The sequence below is a fragment of the Phyllostomus discolor genome, chromosome 15 (genome assembly GCF_004126475.2).
Source record: "Phyllostomus discolor isolate MPI-MPIP mPhyDis1 chromosome 15, mPhyDis1.pri.v3, whole genome shotgun sequence".
Taxonomy (NCBI): Eukaryota; Metazoa; Chordata; class Mammalia; order Chiroptera; family Phyllostomidae; genus Phyllostomus; species Phyllostomus discolor.
In genome coordinates this window covers 13,127,726-13,154,439 of record NC_040917.2, presented here as the reverse complement: position 1 = coordinate 13,154,439, position 26,714 = coordinate 13,127,726, and the positions used below count along the sequence as shown (strand labels likewise).

The 26,714-nt window shown below is 43.2% G+C and overlaps 1 protein-coding gene across 1 annotated transcript in view; it reads right to left on the bottom strand.

Moving 5' to 3' along the window:
* The window catches only part of EFCAB2 (EF-hand calcium binding domain 2), a 56,851-nt gene that overhangs the window by 19,317 nt on the left and 10,820 nt on the right, over nt 1-26,714 (bottom strand). The window contains exon 2 of the mRNA XM_028531380.2: nt 9,928-10,012. Coding sequence (XP_028387181.1) covers nt 9,928-10,012 — 85 coding nt within the window. The remainder of the gene's footprint in view (nt 1-9,927; nt 10,013-26,714) is intronic.

Genomic DNA, 26,714 nt, shown 5'->3' with positions numbered 1-26,714 from the left:
ACTTTTATTGTATTTCCTTAAAGATTTATTTATTTTTAGAGAAGGGGGAAGGGAGAGAGGAAGAGAAGGAGAGACACATCAATGTCTGGCTGCCTCTCGCATGCCCCCCACTGGGGACCTGGCCTGCAAGCCAAGCATGTGCCCTGACTGGGAATTGAACCGGCAGCTCCCTAGTTCGCAGGCTGGCACTCAATCCACTGAGCCACACTAGCCAGGGCTATTTTTTATTTATTTTTTCCATTATCATTTATCCTCCTTATACCCTCTTCCCCCCACAATCACTACACTGTTGTCCATGTCCATGAGTCCTTTTTCTTTTTCGCTTGATCCCTCCACCCCCCTCCACACCCCCCCCCGAGAGCTGTCAGCCTGCTCTCTATTTATTCTCTACGAGTCTGTCTCCATTTTGCTCGTTAGTTCAGTTTGTTCATTAGATTCCACACACAAGTGGAATCACACAGTATTAACATAGTGAAGATGGTCCATAAAAGCAAACTCATTTTCTTATTAAGATGCTTAGCTATGAAGAGAAAGACAATGATAGGACATTATCTGGGCGGCTGGTTATTAGGCAGACTTTTTTTGTAGTTTGCTTTGTTTAAGGAGTGGACTATTTTTGAATAACAATGGAGACCTTTCCACGTAAGTATGTGTGCCCTCCCCCGCCCAGACTGCTAGGGCATCCCAGGTCAGGGCCGGAGCCAGAGGCCACCTCAGAACACAGAGATAAGGGTGAATGCAAAGAAAGCTTAGTCATCAAAGGGGCTGTTACTGGGAGGGCGTGGCTAAGACACCCTCCCTCTCCACGCCTGCCCCTGGGGGGTCCTTGTTTCTGCCAGGCTCTAGGCTGTGGGATCAGGAGCGCCACCAGGTGGGTCTTCAGGTTGGAGAGCTCTCGGGGCCAGTTCTGTGGCACTTTTTTTCTGTGTGCCGCCCTGAAAGAGCTGGGCTCCTGGGGCAGCTGCGAGGCCCCTGTGAGGCAGGAGGTAGTCAGGGAGGAGGAAACCCCGGGGTGCCCCAGGGCTAAGACAAAGGACATTCATACAGGAGAGAGACCCTGTTCTAAGACCGGTTGTTCCTGCTTTCCGGAAAGGCACCGAGTCACGGTGACTCATGAATGCACCTGCGCAGAAGATGCTGCACGACCCGTGCTCCATTATAATAGCATTAGAATAAGTTAACATTGTGCAACCCCCTTCTCCGGTGGCCAGTCGAGGAAAATCATGGGAGACCACACGCTCAGTAGCTTTAAAGTAATACAACCACTTGCACATGCGCAGTAAAAGCCTGCCAAAAGTAACCAGGAAGGGGCCGCCTATGAGAACAGAATCCCTCCAGCCCCTGAGGTCAACCTCTGCTCGGAGTCGGCCTACGCCCATGTTCTGTGGAGTGTACTATCACTTAATAAATCTGCTCTCTCTCTCTTTATGCTATAAACTCTGTGTGTTCAGGTCAATTCTTTGTCCGTGATCACCAAGAACCTGGTCACCTGTGCCCACACGGGGACTCAAATTTTCCCCAAGCTCTCACTGAGATTCCACTTGCTCCATGTTCTTGTTTATAGCCACTACTTGTTAGAGCTGGTGTGCTGAAGTTTGTTCTTCAAGTCCCTGTTTCAGTCTTTGCTTTTTCTGTGTGTGTGTGTGTGGTGTTTTTGGTCGTTTGTTTTTAGGAGCACCTTGAAAGAGGAACCACACTGCTCTAGTCCACATGCCAACTTACCTACCATCCTATAGGTAGAGTGTTCCTTCTAAAAACCCAAATCCAGTCTTACCACTTCTCTGTGCGTACGGATCAATACTGCCTACAGAACAAGGCCAAGGCTCCCTCGGGCAGCGGACGAGGTCAGTCACTGAATGACCCCGACCCACCTTCACTCGTGCACTCCCCAGTAACCCCACAGAACTAGCCGCACGCTCTCTGCCATGTAATCGACGCTGTCTGTAGACAGAAGACCGCCCTGCACCAGGGGTGCCGACCTTTTGGTGTCTCTGGGCCGCACTGGATGATGGAGAGTGGTCTTGGGCCACACATTACATACATAAACACTAAGGAAAACTGATGAGCAGAGAAAAAGGTTTTAAGTAAGTTTATGATTTTGTACTGGGCCACATTCATAGCCGTCCTGGGCCGCATGCAGCCCACGGACTGCAGGGTGAACACCCCTGCTACGTGTTCCAGAACCTAGAGAGCAAGTCCATTTTGTCTTTAATACATTTCTATCTCAGGAGAGACAAGAAATATAAACTTTTGGTTAAAAACAAAAATACTCTTAAAGTTAGGTGAGCAAAGGAAAGAGGCCCTAAAATAAGCTCTTGTGGAAGGTTGATAATTATTTTTTAAATGCGTGAGTGGTTTTCAGAGAGAAGTAGACACTTGAGTGGCACCTCTCAGTAACGCAAAAACTGAAATAGAAGAAGGCCCTGGGTTAGCTGCCGGTGTAGCTACCACGCCTTTTAATTAGCCAGACACACGCTTGGGTGCCAGCGCCCAGAGCTCGCTTACAGCCTGGCTCACCGCTGCCTTCGGCAGGGGCCTCCGAACACGCTGAGCCCCTCGGAGACAGGGATGATGACCCCCCGCCCCCACACCATGCTCCTTGGGACCCTGGTAACGAAACCACATCCCCTTTCACGGCCACTGGAAGAGCACCCGGCCCTGCCTGTCTCCCCTCCCCCAGGGAGAGAACAGATTCGGAGATCTTGCCTCACCATCTCGGCAGATGAAAGGGATCAAGTTGCTGTCACTCCTTCATCTAGAACAGAGAACGCCGAATTCCATCGCGACACCTGACTGTGTGAAGATGGACTGACCGGTTTCGTGTACAAGGCAGAGCCACTAGCTACTACCGCGACTGCCCTTTCTCATTGCCCACCGGCCACGCACACCTGGAGCAATTTCAAACACTCCTGGACTTTGTTACGTGACTACAAATGCATCCAGTGCCCACAGCCCTTGATTTGCGCAGGAAGCTTCAAAGGGTAACATTCCTCATGGCATGCTGGCCAGGAGTAGCAAGACAACAATGGCTCTTCTTCTACGCCCGTCAGCCTCCCCTGAGCAGGCCACACCCTCAACCAACTTCAGTCTAGGGCCCAGCTCACCGAGACGTCTAGGGGCCCTGAGCCCGTCCTTGGGCTCCCGTGGAGACAGTTCAGTCAGGCCACTCCGTGAGGACAGTGGTCAGTGCTGTGACAAACTCCAGCACCCAGTGACTCGGGACCGTAGTCACGCAGGTGGCATCTAAGGAATAACCACCTCTTCCGTCCTATCTCCAAACATATCTTAATAGGACACTGGCATCAACTGAGAAAACCGCAAAGGTTGTGTGGTCCCCTGGCCCCTGCCAGAAAAAATGAGAGGGAACCAGGTTTCTAAACACGCCCGCGGGCATCTGTGCACGTGGTAATATGCTGGGGTTTGTATCCCTCTGCCTTTCAGAACTAACGAAGATGCTGCCATGAACTGTTCTGTATTATGTATTTGCGTTAAGTCTTGCACACGGAACAGGGCTGACGCTTTTCGAGTGGATCCAGCAGTTTACTTCCTGTGTCCAGGAGCAGAGGCTGGCGTTACGGGAGTACAAACCTGGGAGCCACAAGGGGGTCCACGCCCAGAGGCCCCAGGAAGTACTCTCCCTGAGACCCACCCACCCCGGCCTCTGGCTCCGAAGTGCGGTAGCCATTCGGCCAGTTTTGCTCCTGATCGAGACAGCACAGGAAGTACAACAGTCAGATGCTTACAATCCAGAGTCCACCGAAGTTGGCCTCCAGAGATAACGAATGCAGAAAGGGTCTTTTTTGTCCCAGCAGCCAGTGAAGGGCCCTCAGCAGAGTAGCCTGAACCCAAGTGTTCTTCTTCTGCCACAACACCCTCCTGTCCGTCAGCTCCCATCTGTAAATCCTGGGACACAGTTACTGGGATTTCCAGGCCCCATGCCCTTTGTGTCACCCTCCAACACACTAAAACCGGGGGACATTTACACACTCATACTGAGATTGAACTAGAAAGCTACACCCATTCCAGACTTCTGGATGGAGGCAGCCATGAAAATGAACTTCATCATGGGTCGGACCCCACCCCATGGCACAGTACCATACTATGGGAACATGTAACCACTGGAGTAAAAAAAGGGGGTGGGGTGGTAAAAAAAAATAGTATATGTATATGCATGTGTATATGTATACGTATTTCCTTGTAGTGCCCACTGTTTTTGGAGCTATCCCTAGAAATCAGCACCATAGCGGCTAATATTCTGGAGGGGCTCTGGACAGCTGGTAAAAGGGAACTGGAGGGACTTTTCTCTACACTTTGTTCTCTTTCCATTCCAACCCATGAATAGGACACATTATCTAGTCAAAGCTGGCTTTTAAGAGTTTAACTCCCTCTCCTGATTAACCCTTTCGTATCATAAACTAAGGTCCACGACTCTCACTCTCAAATTGACTTCCCCCTTTGGCATTTTGAACACACTCCTCTGGGTTTCTGTGTTCATCAGTGTGAGCTGCTATCACAAAGCAGCACAAATCGAGTGCTTACAAACAACAAGCACTTGTTTCCCACAACTCTGGAGGCTGGGAAGCCCATGGCCACGGTGCAGGCAGATTCAGCGTCTAGTGGGAAGCCGCTTCCCAGACAGCATTCTCTGGGTGCTGCCTATACAACTGTGGTATAGAATTTCTGCAACGGCAGGAGTCTGTCTGTTCTGTTTACTGCTGTATCTTCAGCAACTACAACTGTGTTTGTGCCACAGTAGATGCCCAATAAATATTTATTAAATGAATGCTTTCGCTGGGCTTCAGGTGGCAGAAGAGACCAGCCAGCTCCCTGTCTCCTTCCTAAGGGCGAATCCTGCCCACAGGGCTCCAGCTCATTACCTGCTCACTTCCCGAAGGCCCGGCCTCCAAACACAATCACAGCGGGGGTTAGGATGCCATTGTAGGAACCTAGGGGACACAGACATCCAGACCTCAGCAGTCTCCTGCCTGCGCCCACCACCACCCTCCTCTCGGAATTCAGTTATGTAGAGCAAGATACCCTGTCTCCCAACAGGAAAGACTGTCTTCCTCTTTAGGAAAAGGCAAGAGAACAGAACTTGGACTCACAAGATTTCACTTTTGGCAGTCTAGGAAAGAGATAAAGTCTTGGAACAATTACACATTAGTAATTTCAACCTTGACACAATAGTAGCATCATAGTATAAAAAATCCAAATTTCCAAAATTAGGAGATATAGCAAATAATGGTATAACCATACACTGGAACATTTTGCAACTATTACTAAGGCTGGTATAAATTTATAAATGTCATTCAAGTACAAAGTATTTAACTATAAAGAGAACATTTTAAACAAAAGGACTAAGGAAAAATACCCATGAACACTTTCTGAAAAAAAAAATGACAAGAGAATCCTGACCATAGAAATCAAAATAAAGAATTCTAGGATGAAGGAGAAATAATGCTTAGCAGTAATTCTATTCAAATACAGGAAAAATATACAAAAAAATTGCGTGAAAATTAAACAAAGTATGAATATTCTACCTTGTCAATGTAAAAATAGTAATATAACTAAGATAAAAGAAATTAGAGAATTAAAAGAAAAAAGTGGAAGGAATTTTTTAAGTGCTAATGTCTGTATCTTCCATGGCAAGGAGTCAACTGACACTTTTTATATTTGAAATGGGACATTTTTTTAAAACACACAGATTATAACCTTAATGTTTTTCTCATTATCTTTTCTGAATTTAAAATAAATAATGTCTCTCACAGTCAACAAACATATGAGATTCCGCAAATTCTTTAATTTAATTTCATTTAATACAATTAATTTTTTATTGATTTTAGAGAGAGAGAAACAGAAACACCCATCTGTTGTTCTACTCACTGATGCATTCGTTGGTTCGTTTCTGTACGTACTAGGGATCAAACCCACGACCTTGGCACATCAGGATGACACTAACCAGCCGAGCTACCCAGTCAGGATAATGTTTTTTACTTTTAAAAGGTATGGCTATGATGATCTGATTTTTATAGGATAGTCTCTTCCTTCATTCATTTGATAAATATTTATTGGGCACCATCTGTGGCACAAACACAGTATAGTTGCTGAAAATACAGCAGTAAACAGAACAGACAGACTCCTGCCCTTGCAGAAGGTCTATACCACAGTTGTTCCTGTGGGAAATAATACAATAATTAATGAATAACAATACCGGAGTAAACTCCGAATTTTGCATACTCATAACTGAAAACCTACTTTTGCCACACCCTGCTGTCTAGAATTTTTTCTTCCTTTCTTTCCTTTCTCCTTCTTCCTCTCTTACTAACTCCCTCTCTTTCTATCCATGTGTCCTATTACCTGTGGATATAAAGAGCTCTACAGTGATAGTTCTCTAACGTTAACAATTGTTATTTCAGGAGATAGAATTTCGGATGATTTTTTTAAACTTTGTTATTCTTTTAATCACAGTACATTAAAAAGGCTATTACAAGCAAATTGATTTGTTACAAAGCAACTGGAAAGCAAGATGGTGAAAAGACAAGATGTAGACCACCCTTGAAAAATATTTATTTCTGTGTAATTGTGAAATATTTCAGAAAAGTACAGAAAAAATATAACAGTAATATATCTAATGCCAACATTTAGCAGACACTAATATTTTGCCACACTGGCTTCAGACCTCTACCTTGACAATAAAACACTGCAGAAACAGCTAAAGCCCCACTCTCCACCCCTCCTCCCATCCACAGATGCAGCCACTGTTCCGAGGATAATGTGGACCGGGGCCCTGGATGTCTTTGGATTCATAAACAAAGATATGATTAATCTGTGTGTTGAAAATTTATATATAATGTTTTCTTCCTTTTGAAGTTTTATAATACAACATTTTTCTGAAACTTATCTAAGTTACACACGTAGTCACAGTTCACCATTCCTTTCATTCATATGTGTGAAATGTCATTGCATGAATAAACCCCAGGTGTTAGAATTTCTTCCCTATCAAGGAGTCTGTGGGTCCAACAATCTCATTCCTCTTTTGTAATTTATAATATGTTTTCCATTGCACAATGCAGACCCATTTACCTATGTCATTTTTCAAAAGCTCTCTTAGTAGCCTTAAACCTTCTCAAAATTGTTTGGGGAAACTGTCCAAACAATTTCTCCACATTACTCAGACTCTTTACTACCTGATAAAAGTGAATTATACAATGTTTATTCACTTATCTTCAACAATAGTATTAAATGTGAAAAATAGAAGTATTACTTATGGCACCTCAGTCCTCTTAGGAAGAGTCATTTCTAATACATTACCAAAAGGTTCTCATTACCTACATCTTATTGAATTTTAGACAAGACGTAAAATACTGAAGGTCCCTGCCCATTGCTTAAGAAACTGAAGTCTCCTTAACAGCAAGACAGACGAATACTGGGTGGTGTGTGCCTCAGAGACACTCCAAGCTGACTGGGAGCAGAGAAAAAGGAGACTCCGTGTTAACAAGACAATACCAGGAGCTGCCGGACTGCACGCACTGCCTCGTGACTCAGAAAACCTCAGGGAAAACCTCCCGCAGGCGAGGCGGGTATAGAGTAGACACTGGACAGTCTGGAATGCTGGTAATAAGACCACTGTGACACAGGCAGACGTGGCTGGGGAGAGGGAAAGACCGGCCCCTGGCTTCCAGAATTGGACCCCACGCCATCTCGCTCACCAGGTTCCTGAGCATCCATCTGTTCCACAACTGGTTAGAATGGGTCGTTAAGAAACACGTAAGTTGATCTCATCTTATATACTTTTCAAACCGTGTTCATATTCTTTCACTTGAAAGCCTAAATATTCCCGTGTCTTATGTGATGAGGTATTATTATTTCCATTTTATAGAGAAGGAAAATGACATAATAAGAGAGTAGCACATAAAAAAAAATCAATGATGGAGCCAGCAATGGACTCTACTGACTTCTAGAGCACATTTATTCTGCTAACACCAAAGATTTCTTTTAAAAAAAGATTGTAAAAAAACTACACTTTTTGTGAATACAATTTGAGTGACTTTCAAATTAAATCTATGAGCTAATTAGCTTTTCACTTTAGAGGTATTCTTTACTTTTAGAGGTATTTATATGCTTTTTATTTTTTATCAAACAATCTTAATGCTGGGTAACTTTAATTTACTCTATTAAAACCACTCCAGTGACTTCTGTTTGTTTCTAAAAATGAAATCCACACTCAAGAAATGTGTAATTTGACTATTTTTTAAAATTTCTGAATATCAGAAAGTAAAAACAGTCAAAAGACAGATGGCATACATTTCACAGACTGAGGCCAAGATCTTTAATGTATAAAAAGATAAACAATTCAATGGGGAAAATGGGGAGAGATCATGAACTTCCCATTCAAACAAAAGGAAATACAGTCACTTTTAGACATATGAAAAGATGCCCATAATTACAAAAATGAAATTTAACATAAGTTTCTGTTTCTCACATATCAGATTAGCAAAAATCTTGACGTTTGACTTTAAAGTCTGTGTAAGAGGGAGTGGGGGACAGGCAGGCTCAGGTAACAAAGTGAGAGACTACTGTGAAGACAGCAACACCTACCAAAAACCCTCACACGCCTCGACACATTTCTAAGAATTAATTTATTCTAGAGAAAAATTCTTACTTTTGCAAAATAACATGCACACCAAGATATTCTCTGCGACATGGGCTATTATAGCAAAAGTCCTAAATATCCTAACAACCTAAATATCCACTGATGGGAGATTAATTCAGTATATTAAGGTTTTTTATATGCTTTATATGTTTGCAAATCTCTTTCACGTCTGGCTTCACAGAAGACAGCTGGACTCCCCTGTTGGGTTCTGCCATCAATCTGCTGCAATATCACACATCATGTGGCTTTTTCAAAACTCCAATACACACTTGTGAAAAAATGAGAATGAAAATAGCAAATACTGTCTTTGACTTATTATAAAAATAGTTACGACTTCACAGACCCACGAAAGGGACCCTGGGACACAAGAGGTCTCCAGACCGCGCTGGGAACACCGAGTACTCTCACCAGGCCCGTGAGGCGAGCGTGGAACTTGGGCGCAGGGGGAATGAATGAGTCACTCGCCGCCACAGGCCAGGGCTGGAACCCAGGCGGTCAGATTCCAGACCCCAGGCAGCCCCAGGCAGCCCCAGGCAGACCGGTGGGAAGCAGCGGGCTCAGTTCATAGTGTTGTACATAGCGAGGAAATCCCACTGGCTGCCAGGCAGTCACAGCACCAGACACCCCGCTGTCTACTGTGACAGAGCTTCCGCTAACTCTTCCCCGTGTGCAAAGCAGAGGTAAGGGGAAGGGACAGCAGAAGAATGGTGACGTGCTGACCTTTTGCCTTTATTTTGCTCTCTGGTCTCAACCTATTCTTTGCTTCCCGTCCTCAATTCTTAATCTACCACTATTCGTGTCTTTCATCATCTTATATTCTTTTGTTTTGGTTCTTTTCATTGTTTTACTTGGGAAATATATCATTGCTTAAGCATTGTTAATCTTTCTGTGTCGTACCCCACTCGTGGTTTGATAACACATACCGATTTATTTTAAAAGAAACTTGTGTTCATTGACTCTACAAAAATTTACTGAACACCAAATTTGTGTCTAACGCCAAAGCTACAGTACCGTTTATCTGACTCACAGAAGTGAGCATCATAGGTTGGAATAGGCAATGTAGATACATTCTTTTCCCCAGACTAGAAAGAATGAGAAAGAGTATTGATATGAAACAACAGTTAGCAAAAAGATCCTATATAGGGCACAGCAAAATAAATACTTTAATTAACATGATAAATGCAAGGAACGTAAAAAAAGAGACGAAAGGGGCCTCTTCCATTTATGAGTTCTATCACTAATCCAGAATGAGAGCAAAGAAAATACTTCCGAACCTCACATCCACTGTATTGTTCGCCTCGTGATCAAACACTTCAAAAGCCTCTTTGATTTTTCTGTGCAATTCTGCTACTTCCAGCTCTGAAAAAGACAAAGGAAATAATAATTATTTTACTTTAATTTTGAATTCGACACAAAAAATTTCAATAAACTATAGAAATTCTCAGTGGGGAAGAACATGCAGAACTCTTTCCTCATTGTCTTGATGTATCATTTAGCACATGTAACTTCCTCTGGCGACATCAAAGGATGGAACAAACTTTTTTTAAACCTTTTTATTGAGTCATAACACACATCCAAGTTAGTACCAAAGGCGCACTAATCTTAAACACACAGCTGCGTGAGCTTTCACACGTGTATGCAGTCATGGAGCCCCCGCCCGGATCAAGATACAGAACGTTTCCAGCACGGCCTGTCCTCTGCCTCCAGCGGTTTGGGCCGAGGGCCAGCCCGAGAGGCCGGAGAGTCCAGTGCCACTGACACTGACCGCAGTGCATTAGGGTGCCCGCCTGCCTGGCCTTCCCTACCCTTGCGGAGGGCCAAGTCCGGGGGGCGGGGAGGGGGCATACCAGAGCTACATGTGACGGACACTCCCTCAAAGAGCTTCCAAACTAATTTGAGACTGAGACATACGTATATGAAGCAATTAAAAACTCATCTATTTAATAAATATTTAGTGAGGTCCTACTATGTGCCAGATGCTATTCTAGGTGCTAAGATTATAGTAAGGAGCAAAACAGACAAAAATCCCACCTCCGTGGGATTTCTTATTGGGGGAGATACATGTGCTTACGCGCACCTGGTAAAAGACACGGAGTGAGTCCCACGGTGCCGGGAAAATAAAGCCGAGAAGGGGCCGGAAGAGTGCTGGGGGTGTCGGTGGAGGAAAAGGGTGGTGCGATGGTCTGGGAAGGCCTGCTCCATGGTAAGGAGACATCTGCGCAGACCTGAAGTGGAGGAAGGAGCCCACCCTTTAAATACCTGCAGGAAGAGTTTTTAGGCAGAGAGCAGAAGAGCAGAATGGTGAGAAATAAGGAAGGGAGGATGTGAGCTTGGGGATGGAGGAGAGAGGCAGTAAGAGCTCTGGGCTACGTTAGGGATTTTGTCTTTTACTTCCAATGACACGAGAAGCCACTGCAGGGCTCTCAGCAGTAATGCGACATGGCCTGGCTTATCTTCGCGTTGGCTGTTGTGTTGAGGATACGCTGGGAATGAACCACAGTGGAGTCAAAGAGACCTGCTAGGAAGCTACCGCAGTATTCCAGGTGAGAGACCAATGGTGGCTCGAACCAGGAGGTACCAGTGGAGGTGGTGACAAATGACAGGATTTCTGATACATACTCTGAAGGGCAGAGCCAAGAAGACTTGCCGACAGACTTGATATAAGGTAGAAAGGGTAAAGTGGAGAGAGAAAGAAAAGGGTCGAGGTTGACTCTAAGGTGTTTGAATTTTTAAAAATTAATCAAGTCCCAAGATTGGTTCTTCAAATAGTAAGTATGCTAGGACACCCAAAAGAGAAAGATTAAAAATAAGTTTAGATTATTCTTTTAATTATAAATTCTATCAAATTATAGAAAATAGGGAAAATGTCAATTAACTCATATCCTCTTTACCCTAACATAGGCATTATCATTTTGCTGTATTTTCCTCTAATCTTCCTTCATACACAACCTTCCATCTAAAGCATTTAACAACCACATTCATTCATTCAACACACACTCACTGAATAAACGCTGTATCAGGTTCTGTGTCAGGTGCTGAGTCTGCATTTACAAGCAGAGCGGAATCTCCTTTCAGGGACAGAAGAAAACCAGCGAAGTTCGGGAAGGCCTGTGCACTGGCCCAGGACCACTGGGTTACTGAGTGGCAGAGCTGGACTGAACCAGATTCTTCTGACTTGTGGGGTCCTGCTCGCTCTCAGCCCCCACCCCACCTCACTGGTGTGAAAACCACAACTCCTAATGACTTCACTCAAGTATTATATTTTTCCAGGTTGCAACATAATCTATATAACCTCCCATTTTCAATAGTACCAAAGAAAGATATCACAATTATTGGTATTAATTTTTCATGGCAGTGAGTAACTTCTGCTGATATAGCAAGTAAAAATAGGTGTCATTTAACGCTACACTTCTTGCATTACGAATGAGTCTGAGTAACGACCCACAGGCTTGCTCGCCACCTCTGTTCCCTGCGTTACGTACTGTCTGCTCACTTCTCCCGAGGCTCACGTTCCCTACCTCTGTGCCTTTCTAAATGGACTTCACTCGGGTTGGAGTCTTCGCCCTGAATTCCCTCGGAGCCAGAGCTCCGGGACTGAGGTGGCTGAACCGAGGCCCAGTCGTCAGTAACATTCGGGTGCCATGTTGCCACTGACAGTGCTAACTGGAGTCCCTTATGTCTTCCTTAATTCTTATTAACACATCACAGATTGAGATTTTATACAAAGTTTGAGAAACTTCCATGAAGTGTTTGGCTGATGACACATTTAGGTTAGTAGGAAACTAAAAATCAATTAAAAACCACAGGATTGAGAGCTGAAAGAGAATTTAGATGTCATTTGGCCCTTTCAACGAGTGAAGAAATCCCCTCTGAAACATCATGCTTCTGCGGTCATGCGTCAGGGTTTGGCCTCCCGTTCTCTACTGTAAGGTCTCATCACTTTTGTTTTTAAAAAGCACTGTGCTGACTGTGGCCACCACAAGTGAAAAATGTGTTCACTGCGGTCTTAAAAATGTGTTTAAAGACCCATACTCAGTTTCCTTATCTTATTTAAACTTAACTCTTGACTAATCATGTTAATAGAAATGCAAATAAAGCTGTAATTCATAATTGTACTCTGGAAATAATCAATTTCTTGCCACAGACCATATTTAAACTATAACCTTAACATATATGAGAAACTGTCCGGTTGATAATCCAAGTAATTCTATCTAATCCATGGTTACATCCAATTCAGAATCAGTAGTATTATCTAAAACTATTAAATGAAGCTAAAATTGATATGTAGGTTTTCAATAAGGTATATGCAATTTTAGCAAGCTTGGATAAAAATATTAGCAATAATACACTTATTTTCACAGAACTATCGTGTTCAGCAGCTGTTCTAGAAAACGTTACTTTTTATAGAGTGCCCACTAGCGAAAAGTGAAGTGACCGTATGTGGAAATAAGCACTTTATAAGAGGGTCAGATCATGAAATAATACCAGAAATACTCGTTAACAAACACATTTTATAAAAAAAAACCACTGCAATACCTGCCTTATTTCAGACTATCTTATGTATTTTAAAGTGTGTTGTATACCTGACTAAAGGTTATCAACATTGATAAAATAAGAATCTTAGAGGTATTTGGGGGTTAAACAGGAACACTCGGCAATTACTGTGTATCCTCCTTTCCCCGTGCATTCTTATGGGCGTTTACTAGATACTAATTCTTAAGTGCGCTTTTAAAAACAATGTCCTTTATATTAACTTGGTCCATTTTTTCTCTCCCTTAAAAAATAGTTCAAAATAATAAAAAGCAAAATTGCACTACAATGCAGTTTCAGGGAAAAATAAAAACTAAAAAGCATGAGGAAAAGTTCAAGTTTTTGCTTCTGAGCTTCCTTATAATGGGAAGTAGCTATGAGAGAGCACAAGGCGGGGACAGTCTGGAGATCATTAAGGGTCTGTTTTTGTAAAACACATGAAAGGAATTTGGATTCCATCCCAAGGGCAACAGATAGCAGGCAAAGATTTACAAAGCAGGGAGTATCTGTCTGGTTAGCTCTACAGTCAGGAAGATCAGTCTTACTGCTATAAGGGCAATTGCAACCGGAGGTAAGGGATCGCTAGGGACTCACAGGGACCCTGGGAAGGGGATCAATGCTCCCCATTGCACTCCACGCTCCCCATAACACGGTAACTGCTCCTCTGCTCCCCTCCACCCCACTAGACGCACATTCAGCAACGTCAGAAGCCTCGTCTCGTCTCATCACCGCCGTATCCCCAGGCCTCTAGCAGACAGCAAACACAAGGTGGGCACTGAGTGCTCAGTAAACTTTGAGAGCGTAGTACGCTCCCTGAAATAAGCCGGCCAGAGAAAGACAAATACCGTAGATTCCACTTACACGTGGAATCGGATGAACAAAACAAACAAAACAGAAACAGACTCCCAGACCCAGAGAACAGCTGTCAGAGAACACACACTGGGCGGGGCCGTGTGGAACAGGTGAGGGGATAACGAAGATGAAAGACCTCGCAGACGCAGACCACAGTGCGGTGATTACCAGAGGGAGAGGGGGTGGGGGGCGCAGGCAGAAGAGGGGATTTGGGGGGTAACTGTGAAGAAGGGGGACTTGACTTCGGGTGGTGAATGTACAGGATACAGATACTGTGTTATAGAATTGTGCACTTGAAACCTACATAATTTTACTAACCCATGTAACCCCAATAAATTCAATTTAAAAATGAATAAATAAGTAAATAAATAAATACACTGTACAGATGCTAAACCATAAGCATTGCACACTACAGCCCAAGCAAGTTTCTAGCCTCGCCCTCCCAGGCCCTGTAATAACGGACACACGCCACCACGTGCAGCCACAGTCGAGACCGCAAACACAGCGATTGCATGATTCTTGCCTAGAAAGAATGAAGACGGCGATGAGGACGGAACAGTTCAAATAATTTCAGATGGTGCTACCCAAATAAGCCTGTTAGTAACTGAAGGCCTACAGTGAGAAGGGTAAAGGAATGGCCGTGTTTGTTTCATTCACTAGTTTATTCATTAATTCACTCGATTAACAAATGTGTTGAGTCCCAACTGTATACTGGGCACTGTGCCCTTCAGAGCACTTGTGAACAATGCAGTGCGCATGCTCTGCACTCCCTGTTCAGATCCCAGCTCTGCCAGGTGGCAGTGACCTTGTGCAGGTCACTTAACCTCTCTGTGCCACAGTCCCTGGTCCATAGAATGGACCTAATGGTAGTTACCTATCCCTTAGGGCTATTGTGGGCATTGACTATCATACGGAAAGTGCTTGGAACACAGTGAACACTCAAAAACATAAGTTACTTTTATTATGTTAAATTGGGAATTTGTTTGGAGACTGCCTTTACATTGTACCCGAAAATGTGAAACAAAGATGGGCGCATTAGCTCCATTTCCATGATGGGTGTGGGGAACAGGTTTGAACAAAGAAATTTTATGCATGTAGTGTATGCCAGGTTAAGTGTTTTATGTAGCCCTGGCTGGTGTGGCTCAGTGGTTCAGTGCCCACCTGCAAACTGCAGGGTTGCAGGTTCAATTCTAAGTCATGGCATGTGCCTAGCACGGGCCAGGTCGCCAGCAGGGGTGCGTGAGAGACAGCTACACATTGATCTTTGTCTTCTTCTCTTTCTCTCTCCCTTCCCCCCTCTCTAAAGATAAAAAAATAAAACCTTGTTTAAAAAAGTGTTTTATGTACATGATTCTACTAAATATTTAAAAGCCAAAGTTCTGGAGTCAAGCACAATTGGCTAGATCCTGAAGCTCTTACTAACTCCAGCAAACCGCCAACTCTCCCTAAGGCCCAGCTTCCTCTTCCTTGAAGTGGGGATGGTGACGACAACGACGACAGCCACCTTCCAGGGCTGCTGTGAGGACTGAAGGGGACCAGGCACGTTCAGACCCCGGAGCACAGGAGTACCCGTGAGACGTGAGTTGCCCTTATTCTGTCTCACTAAAAATTACCAGGAGTAGGCATTAGTACCCTATCCTTAGCTGAGAGAGAAGGTTATCGAAGCCTAGAAAGTTAAATAAATGACTTGAAAACAAACAAATAGTAAATCGAAAACTGAAGATTCAAGCCCAAGTCTGTATGCTTTCAAAGATTCTATTCTTTCAAACTATATTACTCTGCCTCTCATTGCTTTTTTATGAAGTGCTTAGATTACAACTAAATATATACACAACTGACTTGACTTTCAAGATTGATATATCTATAATTCATTAAAAAGTTTTGAATCTTTGGAATGTTTACATTATAAGTTTCATATTACTTGTATATGCAGTAGTTTTTAAAAAAGACACAAAGAACTGCCTCATTTCACATTAAATATATGGCACATGATAAAATAGGATTTGGGGATCCTAAATTTTTATTTCCTATTGAAGATAATTGCTCCAACTATGGACAGTTTTATAGACCATTTTTAATATGTTACTACCATAGGGTCTTAAAAATTATAGGTCATGCAATAATACCAAACTAAGGGTTCTAACCAGACATGAAGGTTTGCAAACAAGTCTTATTTTATTACATTTCTGCTTACCCACTCTCAGGGAACATTTATAACAACTATAAAAAGCAAACAAAAAAAAGAGTAGAAATAGACCCAAAACTTTAATGAACAGAATTAGGTTGATTTTCATTCTTTACAGAGATAACTTAGTGGGGAATAAAGCAAAAGAAAAAAGAAATATAGAAGGAACAGAAAAACCAAAATCAGGGATATGGAGCTTGAATAGAAAACACATAAAAATGGGGGCAGTGTATAAAATATACAAGAGACAGCACTTTTTTTACTCAGGTAAAATAGGACCATACTCATTTTTATATGAGTATGCTCCAAGCCAAAAAATCGAAGTGAATCCTATATAATTTTAAATTTTACTGTGTCATAATATACTAAAATCTTCTTGATACATTTGTCATTCCTTAGCAGGAGAATTTGTTTTTATGGTATAAACAAGAACAAATATACAAATTATTACAAAACCATTTCATGAATTTAATGCATAAAGTGCGCACTCCGGTAGTCTGAGCACTTGGACCACCAAGTCCACTTCTCTAGCTTGCTGCCCTTTTCCCCCCGGAGCGACAGCCCTGTGCTTCCACTGCGCAGCTCAGCTCCCCCAAACTCCAACTCCCCCAACACAAACCGGAGTTCCAGCGTCCATCAGACCCCTCCTTCATCCACGTCCAGATGGAGGGCCCTCGGTTTACACTTGCCTGTGGGCCGTCTCCTTAAGCCACCAGTGCTCTTCCTTTTTATGTTTTACTCCTCACTCAAGGATGCAGTCACTGATTTCAGAGAGAGGAAGGGGCGGGGCGGGGGGAGAGCAGCACTGATGTGAGCAACACCGATCGGATGCCTCCCACACACGCCCCAACTGGGGATTGAACCCGTAACCTAGGTATGTGCCCCAAGCGAAGACTGGACCCACAGACTTTTGGTGTATAGGGCAATTCTCCAATCCACTGGGCCACCCAGCCAGAGCTACACCCCCAGTTCTAAAATAGGCTCATACTTTAAGGCTTTGTTGACTGATTTCTCCACCACTGACTGATTCTCTTTATTCCCTTGGATACCAGTCGTAGATCCCAGATATTAATACGTCAAACCAAAATCTGAGAAATGACCATGCTCACAAACAACATTCAATAAATACTTCTTGAATGAAAGATGACTCTGGAGGAGACATGGAGTAATGGGTGAAAGCTGGACTGTTAAGGGTGAAGAAGTCATGAAGAAAATGAGAAGAAATATTTCCTGAACTGATTAAAACCTAGCACTGAGTATACAGTAGTCCCTCTTATCCGTGGTTTTTCTTTCCACAGTTTGGTACCCCCAGTCAACTGCATCCAGCAATATTACATGGAGAACTCCAGAAATAAACAATTCACAAGTTTTAGACTGGCCGCTGTTGTGACTGTCACGATGGGCTCTTCCACCGCCCCGCTTCATCCCACCCGGGGAATGATTCGTCCCTTCGTCCAGCATCTGCAGCTCCCCCGCCTGTCAGTCACTCGGTAGCTGTCTCGGTTATCGCACCGACGGCCCAGGTGCTTGTATTCCAGTCACCCTCATTGTACTCACGAATGGCCTCCAAGTGCAAGAGCAGTGATGTTGGCAATTCGCACATGCCAAAGAGAAGCCATGAGGTGTTTCCTTCAAGTGACAAGGTGAAAGAAAGTTCTCAACCAAATAAAGAAAAAAAAAATCGTATGCTGTGGTTGCTAAGATCCACAGGAAGAACAAATCTCCTGCCCGTTAAATTGTGAAAAGGATAAAGAAGTTTGTGCTAGTTTTGCTGTTTCACCTCAAACTGAAAAAGTTACGGCCACAGCGTAAATGCTTAATTAAGACAGAAAAGGCATTAAACTTCATCATAGGTATGTATGTGTAAGAAAAACATAGTACATGGAAGGTTTTAAGTGTTTGGTAACATCCACAGTTCGAGACATCTACTGGAGGTCTTGAAACCCATCCCCCAACAGGTAAGGGGGGACTACCACAGTGGATTCTTTCAGGAATTTAGCAAGGAAAACGAGGAAACACACAAATGAAAGGTTGGTAGGACTAAGAGAAAATTTTTTAGAAATTGGAGAACATCGAAGGGCAAAAAGGAAGAAATCAATGAAGACAGAAATCTGCACATATAAGTGATCTTAGTGTCTGCAGCCTTGCACCTCCAGCTTCCTCCTTTACACTGTTCCCAAAGCAGTGTGCCTAAAAACACGCAGCTGGTTACACCAGATTCCAGCTCGCGGCCCTTCAGAAAGGCCCCGTCACGTCAGGGTCGAGTCAAAGGTCCTCAGCAACACAACACACGGCAAAGCGCCTCCACCTATCAGGTAGTCCTGCTCGTCAGTATCCCGGATGGGGCCAGGGATCTGTATTTTTACCACCTCGTGCCTCAGGGCATGTGACGAGCGGCCACGTTCGGGAATCGCTGCAGTGATACAACAGCATAGTTTTAAAGAGCAGCAGGCTTTGCACCAGGAACAACCCAAAACACAAATCCTTGCTCTAACCTTTACGGACTAAGTGGGTCTGGGCAAGTTATTTAGTTTCCCTCAGGATCAAAGACACTTCTTTCCTAGAATGAGAATAATACCCTACTCACAAAACACTGTAAGTATTAACCAAGATGCATATAAAATACTTTTATAATATGTATGTAAACATATGCTAACTATGAATGTAAACATTCCGTGTTAACTGTTAATAACAAACCACCCACCTTCCCCGCCCCCGCATTCCCTACCGTTGCTCATGCTGCTCTCTCAAGCTGGTACTCTCCCCTCCTTCTTTCCCTGCTGACTTCTGAACCTTTAAGATCCTCTTCCACCAAGAGGGTCCTCTTCCACCAAGCCTCCACCCTCACACAGCCCAATCCTCCTTTTCTCGTCCTCTAGGCTGGGCCCAGTACCCATCCTCTGGGATTACCCGGCACCCTGTGTTACCCTCCCTTCTTCATTCACGCAGCGTTTACTGCACACCTGTGACGTACTAGACACTGAAGACACCGTAGAGAACAAAACTGATGTGCTGACATTCCAGTGAAAAGTAAGATATTTTAAAAATTACATAAGCAATTTTGATTGTGATCAAGTCATTGCACTGCAATCAATTATTTGCGTCTGCTTTTCCCCACTAAATACTAAGTCCTTCAAAGCTACATCAAGTTCATTTTTACATCTCTGGCATTGAACAATGTCTGGCATGAAAGGGATATTAATGAATAATCTTAACTAAAGAGATGAAAGGCTTAATTAAGGAAGGCAAGTCCTGGAGAACACAAAAGTGGATGAGCTCATGAACACAAATGAGAAAATCGGCCTTGAACGAGAGAAGGAACAGCTCTTCTACTAAAATAACTAAAGGAGGGTAGGAGAGGAGGGTGTTGATGAAGTTATATTTAAAGGCAACAAGTTGAGGGAGCTCAGGGCTAAGGTTTACCATTTTCAGGGGTACAAATCAAGATCACCTACTGAGAACGAGGAGGCTGACACTGGACCAAACCACTTTAAGTAGACTTCCCCCACCAGCACCAGCCCCAAGCCAGTGGGCGGCTAAGGGAGACACTCTGGATGCCTCCTCCTCTTCCTCTTCTTCCTCCTCCTCCTCCACCTCATCTTCTACCTCCTTCTCCTTCTGTTTTCCTCTTCCTCTTTTTCTTCCTCACCTTTTCCTTGTTTTGGGGGGTGTTTTTTGTATGTTTGTTTTTGGCAACCAGGATCCAAACTCTCCTATTTTGAGGGAATCCCTATTGTGTACGTTAGCAGAATGCAATGTCATCTTCCTAAATAAGCCAGAGAATAGATCTTTCCTCTCCCAGTCTTCTGGCAGTAAAGGAACATGAATGTGACTCAGGCTCTGCCATTCAAATATTCTTGTGCTGAATTTTGAATTTTAAGAAGTTAATACAAAAATTAGGGATAGTTTTTTAATTACATGTGAGGATGGCAAAAGCAATACAGCAGAACTTTAGTAGCGGTGGTCCAAGGGCAGGGTGCCAGCAGTGAAAAACTAGCCAGGCTGTCCTTGTAGCATGACCTTGGCTGCAGTGCAGGCTGGTGCGCCTCCTTGGCTCATGCTGGTTGTCCAGGCTCATTCTCCAGACTCTCTGTTGACTCTGTGAGCTCCCTGCAATCTCTTAATAAATTCCTTTTCTACTTATGCTAGCCAGAATCTGTTTCATCTGACTGATAAATTGGGAGGGGAGAAAGGATAGAAGGATCAAAGAAACTAGAGGTCTTGATAAGATCCAACAGCAGGTATTGTATATGTAAGGCAGCAGAGCACCACTGGAAATCCAGGAAACAATGGTCAGTGGACAGCATAAAAAAAGTAAAGATTTCAAAGTGTCTCACAGGATCTGGCCATGAGAGTAAGACACTGAAAAAGAATGGAAATGAAGGTCCCTGAAGTTGAAAAGAATAAAGAATTGTAAAACTGGTGTTGGGCTACCTAGTCACTGAAGTCATCCAGAATGACGATGGAATTTGGAACGGACAGAACACTGATAAAGAAATGCCAAAGGCTTTGATCAGCAAAGAGTATGCAAAAGGGAGACAGTGACAAGGAATTTCAAAGGGAGAATTTTTATGTAAGAATGAAAGAGCAATAATTTGGAATTGGAAGTGGGCCGATTCGCCGTTACTGCCTGAAGGCAAAGGGACGGGGGAGAATGAACAGCCCTTACTCGAAAGGCACCCAAAGAAGTGGTGTGCCAGAGAGAAGGCTGAGATGAAGTTAGGAAAAAGAGATGAGGGGTGTGCTATAAAAGGAGTGTTTGTCAAGTTTATTTACACTGGAGTAGGTCTCAGGAACCAAGGACTCCATACCAAGCAGTGAGAAGGAAGTCAGTGGGAGGAAGAGAAAGGACAGGTAGAGAAGGCCAGAGCTATACAAAGAAGGGACTCCAGGGAAATACAATGACCAGAGATGTCCGCCCATGAAACAGAAGTCAAACAGCTGAACATAAGTTTACTGAAGACAATTGATATTAAATACAAAGACAATAATCCTATAGCATATTTTCCCACCTTTTTACCTAAGGCCTGGGCTTCTAAGTCTTTTTTCCCAAACTTACATTCAAATCTGGGTTCTTTGGTGAATTCTTGATGAGTTGCTTGATCTCTTTAAGCTTCAGTTTGGGGTGGCTGCGCCTTCCAGGACTGTAAATACCGAATGAACACGTGGCAGTCTAGCACAGCACTTACAACCTGCAGGCACTAGTAAATGCTCACTGGGCCACTAGACTCTTAAAGGCAGGAACACGGCGCACACCCTCCAGATGGCTCCCCGTGATCGTTGCCTCTTGCTTTTCCCGCATATTTTAGTCCCCTTTCACGTTATACCAGGGCTGATGGTGTGACCAACACAATATGGCAAAAGTAAGAGTACACCACTTGGGCAATAGTTACCCAATGTTAACACTAGATAACACGGAGTTTTGGTGCCTGAGAGTGAGATGGTGCTGTAACAAATGCCTAGAAATGTGGGAGGGGGCTCAGAGTCAGGAAGTGCTGGCCTTTGAGGAGGCCGTAGGTCAGAGCTTAAAGGAAAGTGAAGAAAATCACATTGCAAACTGTGAAGGGGAATCCTTTTTATGAATAGCAAAAAAAAAAATGTGCTATTAACATGCAAAGTAGGAAATATTCCTGATGAGTTATGTAGTCTAGATAAAGAAGTGTCTAGAAAAACTATTAAAGATGCACCGTCATTCCTTCTGGCTGCATATAATAGAGGAGGAGAAAGACAGCCTAAAGGAAAGAGTGATTTTTTTTAAAAAGCCAGATATTGCTAGTTATGAAATTCCCTGCCGCCCCGGATAGCAACAGATGCTAAGATAAGAAATGGCTTCTCGGCAAAAATTGAATTTGGGGCACTGGCAGGAAAACACAGTCCGTGCATGGGACAGAGTCAAACATGGTGTCTCAGGGCAACAGTCAAACCAGCAAAAGAACCTCTTGGGCCTGTGAGGGTGTGACTCAGAGATCTTACCAATCAAACGACAGGGCTTCAGAGGAAGCCCAAAGTCTCTCAGCTGTCTCAGCAGAAGCCCGAAGTCGAGAACGGCTTGTCTCAGACAAACGGGTGTATGTGGCTCTTATCTAACAGACAGTAAGATTCATAGGAGACCCATGATGACTTTAGGAGAATTATATTTGCACCTCCAGCATGGACTGAAAGAGGATAAAGAGAATGCAAAATGAACAACAACAAAAAAAACCCCACACAGTTGGGCTCCCAAAAATTCTATTGGTAGTAAATAGGTTTAGAAAGCTGTTTAGCTAAAAACATGTATTGTCTCTCATAAAAAGGATGGTGACACAGCAGGCAGAACCAAGAGCCAGGGGACAGAGCTAAAAGCCACCTAGAATCTTTCAGGGTGGTACGACCAAGTCCTACTCAAGAACCTTCCAGTGTTTGCCCCACTGGACTTTATGAACCAGTGACTTCCGTGCACCTCCTATTCCCCCCTTTTAATAGAAGTGTGTATGGAGGTCATCATTGACCTTTCCCACCACTGTATGTCGGGTGGCAAGTAACTTGTCTTTAGTTCACATGTCTCCAGATTGCGGGAAGCTGTACTCAAGGAGCTGTACTTACGTAACTACAGCCAAGGGAATCCATCCACACCCAGATGACACTCTGGATTTTTAGCTGATGCTATAATCAAATGAGACTTTGGTGGCCTTGGGAAAGGGTGAGCATATCCCACATGTGGGAGGGGTGTGAAGCACTGAGAGCAGAAACTGGGAAACTGGGAGCCAGCTCCAGGTGGTGCCCATGACTCCCACCCCTTGGTACTCACACCACTGCAGAGCCGCCTCCCAGATTAGACTAGTGTTAGTCCATGTCATTAATAGACTATGGCAAAAATAACAGTATGTCATTTCTGAGATTAGATTGTACAAGAGACTGGCTTCTGTCTTGATCTCTGTCTCTGTTTTTTGGATGACTCACTCTGGGGGGATGCCAGATGCCATGATATAAGGACAGTCAAATGGCCAATGGAGAATCCATATATCAAGAAACTGAGGCCTCCAAGCCCTGGCTGAGTAGCTCAGCTTGTTAGAACATCGTCCCAATATGCCAAGGTTGTGGGTTTGATTCCCGTCAGGGCACATACAAGAATTAACCAACGGACACATAAATAAGTGAAACAACAAATCACTGCTTTTCTCTTTGTTTCTCTCCCTCTTAAAAAAAAAAAGAAAGAAAGAAACTGAGGTCTCTAGCCAATAACCAATAAGGACCTGAGGCCTCCTACTAACAGCCGTGTGGGCGAGCCCAGATTCGTAAAAGATTCTGATCTGGAATCACCCAGTAAAACTGCACCTGGAAACTATGTGAGACAGTAAGTGTCTGTTGTTTTAAGCTGCTAGGTTTCTAGGTTTGGGGGTAAATAGTTTCAAAATGATAGTTATCTGATACAGGGAATGTGTCAAATTCATTCCTTCATCTCTGCAATCTCAGTTTAACACATTTTGCTAAATCGGATTAGTTTTCCTTTCCCTGCCTTCTCTCATCTGGATTTGCCACTTTCTCAATTTTATACAGAATTCAAGGTCTGAACAATTGTTTTGGAAGTATTAGAAAAAAAACCCTTCCCTCACTAAACATATATTTAGTTGTGTTCTGCTGCTTCTGTTGTCTACACATTGAGGGAAATGAGGGCCGACTGAGCTTTGAAAAGAGCTGGGTAGGTTTCTGTCTTGTCATAGTTTGCTATTTTACTGTCAACAGGTTTTACAAATGTTGAGGAAAGGTTCTTGATGAAAAAAGTTTCACGCCTAAAAACAGAATGTAATCACAGACATGTCTATATAAAGATGTCTGTCATATTGCAGTTTGCAACTCCCCATTGGCTCTCCCTAACTCTGTGTTTTTATAGTTTAAAAAACACAGACACAAAGTCTGAAAGAACTTCTCTAAAAACCAGCTGATTTCTTCTTGAATTACCAGTCCAGAAAGTCCACTTTAACACCTTTCTTTACTTTCTACACCATAAAAGCCAGGAAAAAAAAATTACCTTTTTTAAAAGGCTTGAGTTTCCCTATGAATTTGTATTTACTGATTTTAAAGAAATGTCAGGCCCTGGCTGGTGTGGCTCAGCGGATTGAGTGCTGGCCTGCAAACCAAAAGGCTGCCGGTTTGATTCCCAGCCAGGGAACACTGAGGGTATGTGAGAGTTTCTCTTACACATTGATGTTTCTCTCCCTCTCTCTCCTTCCCTTCCCTTCTCTCTAAAAATAAATGTCAAGGTTTTTATGTGGTTTTGTTAGAAATTTGTAGTGTTAATATAAAAGTTTAAAATTCCAGCTAATAGCATAATCCTGACCAAACAGAGCCTGAGCCTGCCTATCGCTAACTATGTATTTGACCAAATAGCCCTTGCCTCCCACTAGCCTTTTTTCCATCTGTAAAGTGAGAACAGTTCATAAAGTTGTGATGAAGATTGAATGTAATAACGTAGATAAAGGGATTATCATAAAGTCGGTGCATAGTAAACAAGATCTCAGTGAATGCAATCAGAATGATAATGAGACTAATACAAAAAAGAAATTTTCTATTAGAAGTTATTTTTATTAACTCAACAGGAAGAAAACTAACAACCCAAGTTTTTAAAGGGGCATCCGCCCACCCCCCCAAACACACAGATGTTCCCTGACTTAGGATGGTTCCACATACGACTGTTCAACTTCATGATGATACCAAAGGGGCATCTCCCAGAGACTGCTTCGTAACACCAAAGTGTCCTTCAGTGGGTGATCGGACAAGGAAGACGTGGTACATATGTGTACAAAGGAATCCTATCCAGACCTAGGAAAAGATGAAATACTTCTACATACAACAACACAGACAGATCTCGAGAACATCATGCTAAGCGAAATAAGTCAGAAAAAGTCAAGAACCACATGATTTCACCCATATGTGGAATATAAAACTGAAAGCAACAAATAAAAACAAGACAAACAAAAACTCCTAAACACACAGAACAGTATGGCAGTTACCAGAGGGAAAGGAGAGTAGGGGTCAGCAAAGGGTCAAGGGGGGCAATCCGTGGAAGACTTGACTTTGGGTGGTAAACACACAGTGCAACATACAGATGATGAGTCACAGAATTGTACACCTGAAACCCATGTAATTTAATTAACTAATGTCACCCCTATAAACTTAACTTTTAAAAAATAAATACAAGTAAATTAATATATCAATAAAATTTTAAAAATGCCTTTTTAAGTGATAAAGTCACAGAGGCAAGTTCTATTATTGTATAGTAATTTCTTTTTCTCCTTAAGTCCAAATTAATTCACTACCAGAGCCAACAATTTGACATATTTGTTTTTTAACAATGGAAATGCTAAGGCTAAAAACTAGCCATTCTACCAAGTTAAAACCCAACTACAGAAAAAAATTATATTTAATTGCAAAAGAAGAAATCAATAATACAGAGAGAGCTATCAAAACCAAAATAAAACTCAAAGCCCTCAAGGTTATAGAGAAGTTTTGAAACAAATAGTGCAGCTGAAGTTTTTTTTTTCCTAAAGCTAAGTTGTCTGTATACATATTTAAATATTTAACTTGGTGCTCAAAACCCTACCTACAGAAATTAAGATAAAATAATAAGTCCCAAAAGGAACCCTTACCATGAGAACGGTTTAAAACACGCAGCACAGGAGGTAAGGAAATGCCCTGAAGGCTAATTAACTGTAAGCACAGATATTGTTACTGCTCTGTAGACCCAAGTAACACTGGCACCTATTCCAGACACGGAGTTAAAGCACGGTCAGCCCCGTTCCAGGCTTTTTGCGGGGAGGAGGAGGGAGCCGTTCTTCATAAATCCTTATTTTATAAACAACTTGCCTGGCTTAAAAATGAAATACTATATTCACTCATCACCTACCTGTATGTTAATTTGTGCTTCCATTTTATCGAATGTTTATTGATAATCTACTACAAATATGTTCTAATTTTAAAAAGAAAAGAACCCAGCTACGGTGGAGCGGTAACAGTAGATGTGCTGAAACCCAGCCAGGTGAGCGGACAGCACTGCAGAAGCACACGGGTGGCATCTACCCCCGCCTTGAGGGTGGGACTTGGGTAAAGCCCAAGGGAGTCAGAGGTTGAAATGAACAGGTGTTAATTCATCCCTAATCCTTACCTCCAAACCCCAAACCCAGTCACAAAGAAATTTAGAATCTCTAAACTCTAAAACCTTCTCAGTCGCTCCCTCTGCGGCCATCTAGCCCAAAATACCACCATCATCTGCTCTTGCCGGCACGCTCCAATCTGCCATAGTGCAGACAGGTGGCATTCTACAAACATAAACCGAATGGTATTATATCCCTGAATAAAAAGTTTCAACAGCTTCCTCTTGCCCTTAAATAGATGTCAGCTCCCCCTGACCTGGTGTCCAGCAGGCCCAGCCTCTGGCTACTTCACAAACCTCCTCCACACCCCACTTCACCACCTTCACTCTCCATTGCGGGGACACCAGCCCTCACTCGGTGCCTC